The sequence below is a fragment of the Rhopalosiphum maidis genome, chromosome 3, assembly GCF_003676215.2.
Source record: "Rhopalosiphum maidis isolate BTI-1 chromosome 3, ASM367621v3, whole genome shotgun sequence".
Taxonomy (NCBI): domain Eukaryota; kingdom Metazoa; phylum Arthropoda; class Insecta; order Hemiptera; family Aphididae; genus Rhopalosiphum; species Rhopalosiphum maidis.
Genome location: NC_040879.1, coordinates 14,206,139 through 14,218,632, shown reverse-complemented (window position 1 = coordinate 14,218,632; position 12,494 = coordinate 14,206,139). Strand labels below are relative to the sequence as shown.

At 29.3% G+C, this 12,494-nt stretch overlaps 1 protein-coding gene across 1 annotated transcript in view; it reads left to right on the top strand.

The window, feature by feature from the left end:
* Nucleotides 1-10,666, top strand: part of LOC113559764 (junctophilin-1-like) — a 52,977-nt gene extending 42,311 nt beyond the window's left edge. The window contains exons 6-7 of the mRNA XM_026965514.1: nt 8,983-9,101; nt 9,762-10,666. Coding sequence (XP_026821315.1) covers nt 8,983-9,101; nt 9,762-10,666 — 1,024 coding nt within the window. The remainder of the gene's footprint in view (nt 1-8,982; nt 9,102-9,761) is intronic.
* Nucleotides 10,667-12,494: the final 1,828 nt, after the last annotated feature.

Below are 12,494 nucleotides of genomic sequence, written 5' to 3'. Positions count from 1 at the left end.
GTAAAATAATCGCATGTTCCAAGTAAATCCTGTGGATATGTTTTTATCGTAAAGTAATCTAATTGCAAATCGTATACGTTATATTTCTTCAAACTAACCTGCGCAGCTATAAATACTTTGTGGAATGACTAGATAAAACGAGTGAAAATAATTTGAAACAGTTCATCTTCGGTCAGGAGAAACGAATTACGTTGACAGTAAAGAAGAAAAAAAATGTTTGGAATGTCAAAAATGTAAGTTGAGTTAATGCGAAGAGGTAGAAAAATATCGGGTAAGAGTGTATGTATCGATGGAGACTTCGCATCAAGAAAAATGGAATGAGAATAAACCTGTAAAAAAAAAAAACAAACAAAAACCATCTACAAAAAACGTGTTAAAATTAAAAAAATATATATTAACATCCATGATGAACACTTACAGCTGTAATAATAATTATTTTTTCATTCATCATTGTCGCATAATTCATAGTACGCTGTAATATTATATTATATTGTTTGCAGCAGATATAGTGTACCGGGCGACTCGTTTATTAACATATCACGTCGATCGTCGACCACCTGCCTAATCGTCTTAAATAGGGGTTTGAATTTTTATTTTACTAAGTAAAAATAGGCATTCAAATGTATGTATAAAAATAAAAAGTAACAACACATTTACACATTTACAGTTTACATATTTTTTACACAACTCTATAGTACTTACATGTTTTGATCATCGTATATGTTAATAAGTTGATGTCTGTGACATATATATATATATATAGTATATATATTATTTTTAAACGGTGTCATCAGTTAACTTTTCAAGTAATCGTCACTAGCTCAAATACTAATTATTCATTAATATTAATTAATTTTGCATTTACTTATATTAACGTAAAATATAGCATCTGAGACATTCCAACTCGACTGGGTATTATTTTATAATACGTTGTGTTTTACCTACAAAACACTAATTTTCTTGAAATTATTACTTTTAATAATTTTAAATCGTTACAAAATAAAATAAAAGTAAATTTTTACTATTTTTTTATCGTAATCAAGTTTCTATCTATTTTGGATGATAACATAATTTTTAAATTCATATTTTCAAGTAAAATATTATCTGGAGTATTTTTTGATACTTAATATTTATATACCCATACATATTCTTCAACATCTAATACTCGGTAATATTATGAGCATGGTCAGCGTTATCTCGTAGATTCGATAATAATATTATCCTCGGTATTGACATTACATTTAAACCGATTACCCTACAATAATGGTTACTGAGGAGGCAGTATCAATTTCACACCGACAGAAAATGTTATGCTAATTCTAAAATATTATAACTGAAAAATCGTCCTGTATCCATGAATATCATTATAATACAATTTTCGACAAAAAAAATTTGTGCGTTACATTTTATTTTAGTTGCGTGATCATTAAACAGCTACCTCAATTTTGGATACAAGAGATGAGGGATGATAGCGAGAGTATTAGCAGTCTCACCCATTAAACCAGCTTTGTTTCAACGTAATTCCATTATTGTTGTTTATTTGATCACAATAGTCGTTTTGAACTGTGATTATACAATAACAACGATTTGAATTTAATGTACGGAAAACGATTCAAATTTCGACTAGTAAAAATATTATTTCAACTATCGGTCCCGTATCACGGTCAAATCCATCTGGTTTATTATGTATACAGCGAGTAAAACCACCCCGACGTGAACAACAAACAGCACCAATCTGTCCCGACCTAACATAACATTAAATACACAACTTCAACGGTATGCTATAAATATTAATTTACTCGGCTCGAGTGCCACGATCGTTTTGTGTTATTCAATCTGCGAGACACTGTTGTGTCGGTGGTAATATCAATCAAAACCTTGGTCTCGGATCGCACAAAAGATTCACCGTGACGGATAAAGTGTAGTTGTACGACAACGTATACGCATTATACATTCCATGGAGTATCTAAAATATAATCGGGTCCTGGTTCTAAAAAAAAAAAAAAAAAAAATGATTTTTTTTGGCCACTCGTCTTGTTTCCACCTGGAGTAGACGATTTTTTTCACGTCAAATGTAAACGTACGTATATTATTATATAATAATATACTCGATCAGTGTTTTTTTCTAAAGTGCGATATATTTATAAAAAAATTCACTAGGTCCATATTTTATATTCATAATTTTATAATTTAGCAATGATGGTTCCTTTAACCATATTAAATATGCGAATTATATCTGTCAGGTCGATATTGAGCGAGTAACATCTATAGTTTTACATCAATAGGGCTAGTCGTGTTAAGTAAATGTAAATTTTTTGTTACAAATGACCTTTATTAGTTCAGAATTTAAGTATTCAGATACAAGAAACCAATTACAAATCGCATCGTTCATGAATTACAATTTGTGTAAATAAAAAAATACAAAAATTGTTTCATTATATTATTAGATTTATGTTTCTATAAATTTTTTATTATATTATGTATTATTTCACATATTATGTTATTATATACAGACTTGTTAGTTTAAATTCTTAATTAATAACGTTTTATGAGAGGTTTAAATTGAAATTAATTTTGGATACTTGTTTAAAATCATATATTATACAATAAGCATGACCTTAAGTGGTAGACGTAATAATTGTCGCAAAAGAAAATAATTTCTTGACTGGAACAAAGATCAAACGAATAAAAATTCGTATTAAATTAAATTAGCACACTTTTTACTAAAAGGTACTTATTTAATAGGTTTCGATCTGGCTTTTAGTAATATAATACATACAAATTTACTATACATTTTCTATATTTTATTTAGATACGACAATACGCATTTGCATTTAAAGATGTAATTTAAAATTTAAATATGAGGTATGCTACGAAGTATGAATTATGATATTATAAAATTATTCCGATTAATAACAATAGAATATAAAAAATATTAAATTTTGTATTAACGTTTTTATTAATGCTTTCAATACTTTTCTATCTAGGTAATCAGTATATTCCTTTTTTTTTTTTTTTAAAAAAAAATTAGTGGTGAGTATATATTATTCTGAATATTTTGTTTGAAATAAATTCTGATTTCTTTTATTTAATGATTTTTGTTTTGTCTTCTATATAAATACTTTAAGTTATTCCTTATAATGATTAACAATTAAGTACCAATACTATGATGTCTTAACTTAAAAGTGGAATGAAGTATTGGAAAAGTTTGTAAAGTGAAATCAATACAGAATACAAGAAAATCGTGGAGAGACAGAGTTTGTATTTTTTTAATTAAAATTAACACCTTCGAAAAGGAAAGATGATTCTATAAAGAGTGTACTAAGCTTGTTAATTATTTATACATCAAACGCATTTTCAATGGGTTGTAAGTCTCCAATCAACTAAACATCCAAATTTTACAAAAACATTATTTACTACACGTTAAATTTACTAAGTTTTAATTAATATTTTTACCTTCCGAACTGGATTTAGACTTTATCTAATCACTCAATGACGTGAAATTTCATCTTTCCAACAATTTTATGATTGATATGAAAAATATTGATATACATTTGATTGAATATTTCTGTAGACATAGTTCAATGTTTGAATGCGTCTTCTATAAAGGACCAATTCAAAGTTTAACACTTCACTCGTTTTTTTTACTTATATTAAATATTTTATAAATAACGTGACAGGATGTTTACGATATATGTAAACCTCTTTAATTCAAAATTTAAATAACTTTATGGTATATAGGTGTTGCAGGGTCCTATATTTGGCAGATAATTATTTATTTCTATAATGTATTTTATTATAACTAAATATAAAATAATATAAATTGAAATGAACGAATCGCAAAATATTTCGTTATTGCAGTTAATAATTAAAGATAGGATATTGATTACTGTTGTATATATTCCCCTGAATCCTATAAAATACTTACTCAGCTACAAATTTGTTTGATGTTTTATGGATTCAAAATAAATAAGTTTTATGTTCTACTGTGAGGATTTTTGACTATAAATGCATTTTTCATTTTTTGACATAATTTTTGGTTTTGTTTTGATTAGATTTACCACATGATATTTCAGATATACGTAAGCTTATCATGTATTATATTTAGAGTGTCATTAATTTAGGAAAAATAACAAAATTTACCTGAGTAGAGCATATGTTATTTGAATGAGAAAGTGGCCGATCGTTTGGACGAATTTATAAATAAATAAATAATATAGTTAGTTAAAAAAAAAATGTGTGTGTGTCTAGAATTTGTGAATACATAAATATGTATAGGTAGTCGAAATGTATATTGAAAAAGAAGTACGTACCACGGATATACAATTTTTTTTATAATATTCACCACATAAATTAAACCATACCAGTTATATTTAACTGAGAATCCTAAAAATGAGAAAAAAATCTTTTATTAGTCTATATACATTTCACCTAAATAATATCTATAAGCTTGGTCAAACTAACTATATATTAGACATATTGGGGCTGTGTACATCGCCTAAATGATATATAATAATTCGCGCAAACGATATGATATTTTGGGCTATTTACCCAAATTAAAGCCACCTTGTGCTTATAAATTGTATCGTACAAACCCTATAACTTACCTAATTTCTAATTGTCATTTTTGGTACTTGTTTAGGTCATCGATAGTCCATTTATAATAATAATACTAATCTTCCTGTAAATGCCAATAATAGCCTAAGGTATAATAATAATATTTGGAACGGATAACACAATTAAAAGAGAAAAAAATAGTAATTCACATATTCTAAAGCAGTCATCTTAAAACGAACTTGCTTATTTCATATATTTACCAAAAAAAAATGTTTACAAACGGTATTTGTACAAAGGACTTTATCATTATATGGTGGTCAATAATTAATAGAGATACAGTTTGTCGTGAACGACAATAGATTTACCTTTTTGGGAACACGATTGCGTATATTTTTCGAACAAAAAAGAAATCCATTAAATACGACACGATTGTTAATTAAATGGTGCCCAACGTTGTGAAATTTATAATTATACAAATTTCAAAATAACACGATCACATTTTTTGTCTGTCAGCTTTAAAAAAAAATCTAACAATCTTTTAAGTGTAAAAATTAATTAATTTTACTCAAAAATTAGTTTCATAACAATATAGTTAAGTATCATAATTAATTTCAATAATAATAATAATAATAATAATAATAATAATAATAATAATATAGAAACAATAATTTAATTAAAAATTGAAAATTGAAAATGGAAAATAAGGTTAACATAAACATAAATAGTTTAAAATAAATACTTTTGTGAATTTCATACTTATTGTAAATTTTTCATTTATTGTTGGATACTAGGTTATAACTAGGATCAAACCATTTTCTTAATAATGCCTCTTATGATTGTTCACATTTTCCCATTGTTTCTACTGGAATTTCTATGAATATTTATATGTTGCTATACGTGTTAATGTTGGTTGAGTTCTACGAATTGACGGTTGTAAATTTTGTGGAAACTTTCCGGACCGTTGTTGCAGATTTAACCGCTGATAACAAGTTAGTTGTTCTATATACCTGAATTAATTTTATTTTCGTTGTATACAATTGTAAAATTTATGCAATTTTATTCGGAAACATCTCAAACATCTCTTAGACTTATAATTAATTTAACATACGTATGCGGTATGTTATGTAAAAGGTACCGCATGCAATGGTCATCGTACGCAAAACGCAATCGTATTCGTATTGCATACAGATATACATATTAATACTACCATGGATCAAAAAACAATTGTATTTTCAAATTATATAAATATTAAATATTGATGAATGATGGCTAATGAATTAAATGAGTAATAGATAATAAGTCTGTGACTATTCTAAAAATAAATTGAATGAGTCAACACACATGCACTTCTGATTTTTCATTATCATCTTATAATTGACCCAGATTTCAGTTTCAATTTTGGAACCATTCCGTGTTATATATCTTCAATATTTATTTTCACTCCTATTGACGGCATAACATTTGTACAAAAATTATTATTTAGAATATTAACAAAAATAAATATATACCACCGTAAAATCACGCTATATCAAGTTGGAAAAGGAAACAAATAAAATAGCCTAAGAAATCGATCGATATTTCAAACCAAGTTTGTCAACGAGTCGGTGTATCTTATTTGTACAACACACATTTTTGAATTATTAAACAGTTGCGTCTATTCCCATACTCGACACTCACAGTTATTTAGATTTGAGATACGAACAACTTGTAGTAGTTATTCTCAATAATTTTAAAAAATCCATTTAAACTATTTACTTCTGTTGCCACCTTATTATTTTTTTTAGCGATCGACTATTTTAAGTTTAATGAGGACGATCAATAGTTATTTGCTTTATTATTTATTTGTATTTAGTAGAATAGTATAAAACCATAAATATAAATTAAATACATTATCATAGTAAATATAATATTTCATATGAATAATGAATACGTTATAGTTAATTAGTCGGCTTATTAATACGATTTGTGAAGTAAAAAGCCATATCAAATATTTAACATGGCAATTTTTTTTTATTTATATTTATTATTTAAGATTATGAGACTTACAAATAATCAATTGGTAATTACTTACCTAGAAATGTAATTTAATAACAAACGAATTGACAATGTAATTTTCAATTGCTCAATTTTCAACAGGAGAATACACTAATCTCATTGACGATAACAAGAGTTTAAATTATGATTTTATAAAATTCACTTTTAAGTCAATTTTTAAAACACTTCATTTACGATAATATATTAATATCCATACCGTTGCACTAATGGTCTCCGAAACTCATTTAAATATCATTAATATTGATATTTCAAAAATCAATACAAATAATTTTATATTAATTACAATTTGTTATAAGCTATTGGTGTTATAGAAAATGTTTTAATGTAAATATAACAATAGTATTATTAAAATTGTAAAATGCGTAAAAAATAATATTATTTGTAATATTATTAATTAAAAATGTGACGAGATAAAACAAAAACATAATTTTAAAATTCAAAGATTTTGCTGCTGATAATTTTCTTGTGTGCATCTATTACTTGTTAAAAGTTTATTAATTACTGAGAAAATATTAAAATTAGGTAGGTACTTTATAATGTGTATTACACCTATAGTATATAGAAATAATAACTATAGTTAAATAATTTTTCAAAGCAAGGTGTACAACTTTTCAATAAAGTTTTCACTTTTAACGGTTATCAATTATTATAATAATTATTAAATTTTTAATAATATGCAAAAGGTTTATGTTAATTAATTTAGTAAGTTTACTGTTTTAGACATGATGTAACTTTACAGTTAAAATTTAATGTCATGTTACTATATGTATACATACAGGTTACTATATTTTATAGTAATTAATTATTATAATACAACGTAGATAGGTAGCCTGTAGGTACTACACTTGAATGACTGATTTTGAAAATCCTTTCACAAACTTGCAAGGATAATTCACTTACTTAATATTTTTTAAAACAAAAGCTATATACTTTGATTACTGCCGTACAAAGTAGCTAATAATTTATATAAAAGACAAAACTTTAAAGTATTTATTAATGTATAATATTCAATATTTCAATATTATATATTATAGGCTTGTAGCTTTTTAATTAGAATTACTATTCGTTGGGCGTAAATATAAGTACCAAAGATTGAAACTGGCTGTTCAACATATGCGTGTAATATTGGTATATAAATCGAGTTTTTTTAATTAATGATAATAAATATTTGTTCTGGCGTAGTGGCGTTTATAACGCGTGGACGCATAATATCCATTAGTTGTTTATATTTTTTAGAAATGCATTTGACTTAATAATTTCAATAAAGCAGTAAATCGGTTGTTTTGAAACGTCATCAGTACCAAAAGTGTCAAAACAATTATAATATCAAATAATAACAAAGTAAGAGTAATATCCGCATATATAAAATAAAATAAATGTATCTAAATAACATATTACATACAGGTATTTATAATATTATTTTGTTAGATTGTTGTATGTGTTACTTTTAAAATATTATGTTCTCGTTGTATTATTATACCTATCACGCGTAATTAGTGCCCCATAGTTTGTGTGTGAAACAGAAAATGATCAGTTGGTTGTTATATGTTATGACTATGATAATTGCTACAAAAAAAGACAAATATTACTTAGAATCTCAAAAATGTATTTCTCAATCTTAAAAATTTAATTTAAAAAAAATGTTGTTTAAATTTTTTTTCTTTTAATTAATTTGAATTCATAGGTACTATCTGTAATTAAAAGTTACTATAAGCATATACGTGTGAACAAAAAGAAATAATATACATGCTCTGAAATCTTGGGGAGAGTAACTACCCAGCAGTAACACTCAGTCGCAATACATTTGTTAGGCTATTTCATATGCAAATATTATAAATATTTTGATGTATAAATAAAGAAAAAAAATACTTTTTAATTATTAATATTTCAATTAGATAGGTAGGTAGATTCTTGTTGATTTGGTTTAACATCCCCAAAAAGTATATTTCCTATGAGTTTATCCCGATAAAAGTGTTGTACTATAAAATTACCTTATTTACTAATATATAATTCACGTTTTTCATTATTTGGCCAATATTTTTAAAAATCTCAAAGACTTGAAAGTCGTAATAAAAACATTTAAAAGTGGTCTAAAATTACTTGAAAAGTTAAATTTGTCAAAACAAATGTAGAAGAATGTAAAATTACAATTACATTAAAACAATCATTATATATTAGGTTATTATATTTAAAACATATCATGTTCGTCTTACGAAGCTGACCCTACGCCAGGCATAATTGACAGTCTCAATACTATCAGTTACGTGTTAAAATTATTATTGTTAGTATGACAACGAATATTAGTTACTGTATACGTATAAAAAAAGCGTATCACACGACAGAATTACAACAATTGGTTTTTTCTTATAGTATGGCCACAGCGAGGGGCAAAGCGGAACTGTCTGACATCGCAGCGGATCATGCTCGAGAGGATTATGAAATAGCAAAACTCACCGCCAAACAGTTTGCGCCAGATTTCATTCAACCAGGTGTGTTACAGACGTTTTTGTATATTATACTATAATTACTATTATTACTAAATATTATAGTGTGGTGCGCGTACATTAATCAAAACTTTTAACAGCGAACGTCGGCACGGGGGCGAATCATAATATTGTTTGCGTAATACACGCGGGATGGTGAATCCAGAATATCGATAAGTACCTATATACACACACGGTGATACAGAGTTTCAATGTAATAAATTATTTCGTACAACGATACTCTCAAGCCGGAACAATTGCTAATATTCCACCACATTCGTGTTCAGCTATATAGATACACGACGGTATAATGCATATATAATAATATCATTACGATTATTGTTCTTGAGTTTAAGATCGCGCGGCGGTGCGTCGTAATATTTGATACCGCGCGAACTCAAAATAACAACAATGATATAGACTATGCTGTAGATTGCACGTACATGTAATTACGCGGATGCGGTCTATATAATGTGCGAGAAGAATTTAAATGAGAGATAAAAGAGATATTTTAAGTATAGACCGTGCACTGCGGGCACACGGAGTCTGCGTAATGTGAGACTCGCGGTATATGGACTTAATGCATATTTATGTTATACACATAATATTATTACGATAGTCTGTCTAGAATTATTGTACTAATACCGTGCTCACTTTCGTTTTTAGGACTGGAGAAGACCAGACTGCGGGAGATCTTAAAACAGCGCATGTCGATCGATCAAAAATCGATATTGCAGCCGTTGATATCGATGCCAAACCCGGTTGGGCCGGCTTCTTCATCACCGGACACCGCTGACGCGACATCCCTTTCGTTGTCCACCAACAACCTATTGTACACAGCCACCGGTCAGCAGGACGCGGCAGAGACTACGCCACAGTTCAGACCAAGGTCACACTACGCGCAGCCGTACTATCAGTCTACTGGCGGCAACCAGCAGCAGCAACAGCAACAGCAGTCCGGCGGATTCGGCTCGCCACAGAGCAGCAACATGGGCCAATCGTTGGCGCGAAACAGCCTCACGCCGGACATGAGACAGAACTCGTCGCCGAATCATCGGCCGCAACAGAACCACGGTTATATCCAGAACAGTGGTGGGTCCTCAGCCACGCCGCCGCCGCCGCCGCCGCCGCCGAGCCGTTCGAACAACAGCAACGGTATTGCGGGCGACCAGTACCACGGTAACGCGCAAAACGCCGGGTACGGTACTGGGTCGATCCGACGGCCGTACGGCCAAAATGGCGGAGGGGGCGCGCCGCCCACGGCACGTCAGAACGCCATAGACAGAGCTTCGTTTTCGCAGCAACGCATGTCGTCGTCGTCATCGTCGCACGCCACCTACTCTCGCGCCAACGAAGATGGAATGGGCGCGGGCGCCGCGTCGCCTCGCCATGACAGCACCAGCAGGCCGAGCCGCTACAACCAGTACGAGGTCGGAGTCGACGACGACACCGATCCTTCGCTGTTGAGACGCAACACGAAATACGTCAACAGAGAGTCACTGTACTCATTTCAACAGGTAACGCAGCCGCAGGCTGGAGGAGGTACCGTCTGTCAGACGGAGCGCCGTTAGTCCTCCCCCCCCCACGAGGTCCCACTTCGTCAAACCCGCGTATGCGAGCACCATAAGCGTATATTATAACGTCAGCCGAATAGTGTTGCGATGATGTCTTCCCGTCGATATCCTTTCGATAGCCGTCATAATAATAACGATACTGTCGGTTATATCGCCGAACGTCCGTCGACGGTATCGCGTAGTTGTTTTCCGAATTCCTCCAGTTGTCGTCTAAACGGAAAATCCCTGTCCGCCGGCTTTTCTCTGGTTACGAGTAAACAAGTATAACGGCATATTATATAACTAGCACTGCGTGTAAGTTTCATATTGTTTAGCCTAAACTATTGAATACAATTATTCACAGGCGACACGTAATGGATTTTTATCGTCTCAAAAACGATTCGTGTTGCACGGTACTGTGAATTTCCTGTGTAAGATACGTGCTGCGTTTTCAGTCACTATACCGTATATACCTACATTCCAAATTTTGAACTTCTATCTTAGTACGGTTTTAACGTTTTTAAGACGATCGATTAACCGAATTTCGATTATAAGATATTTTGTAACGGTACCTATACTCATTAAGTGAAATGCTTCTGCGAATCCGTCCTAATTAATTCAGGGTGATTTAGAGGTATATTATAAATCAATAACCAGTACGTCAACGTTGTAATACTTGTTCCGATTTAATATAAATTGCATTGTTTAGTTGGTCTGTTTATTTGAATTTCGGTTTCCTTCTTTATAGCTCACCGTTAATATTCACGTGTTCTTGTATTGGATCTAAAATTAAGTGGATATAGTTTTCGAAAATTGTAATATTATATATTACAGTTAATTTTTATTATCAAGTAAATAATAAATATGTTTGATAATTGTTTAAAACAATTTGAATCTTAAAAACGGTGAGTTTTTTGAATACATTATTATTTTTTAATTTATTTTAATATAATTCAGAATTACTAATTTCTACAACATAATAATAACAACTAAAATATTTTAAATGCAATGACTCTTATCTACATAACAATTTTTTAGGAATGTAAAAAAAATTTCCAATTGTAAAATACTATTTATTCGTATCGTTATGTCATAAGTATATCTACTTGTAATACATTAATATTACTTTCTCCAGTCACCCATGATTATAAAATGTAATTATGTAAAGTACGGTCAAAGGGATCAAAAGTGGGAATTTAATTTTGTTATTGACTCCGTACTGAACGCTTTAACTTCCTAAACCTTGTTGTTTGTAGATACTTATGTTAAAACTGATATAATTGAATTGCTTCCTAACGTAGTAAATGCGATAGAAATAGGTCGGTACATAAACCATTTTGAAATAACATAACTATAGATCTATTATCATAAATAAATATTTATTATCCGAGTACCAGATTTGTAATAAAATATTTTAAAACGGTATCTATAGCTAGATACAAATAATACATAATATTATGTAGATCGTCAAATAAAAATAAATATTTAGAAACCAAAAATAATGACATAATAATAAGTGTATAATGAAATGATATGTATTTTAAGAAAATAAATGTTTTTTTTTTTACTATTATAAAACAAATGTAGATTAATAATATTTATCAAGTAAAAAATATTATGGTAGATAATATTATAATTTTCAAATATTTGTATTACTGCAAATTTAAATTCCATTCATAAAATATCATTATATCATTGAAAATGAAAAATGTGTTAAAAATTGGTAGTTATTTATTATTATTGTTCCAATATGTTTTAAAAAGACTATGTTACAATAGTAGAGAATACATAGTACCTAAATTAATATATTTAAAACACACGGTTTGTGTTATATTGTTCTATTTAT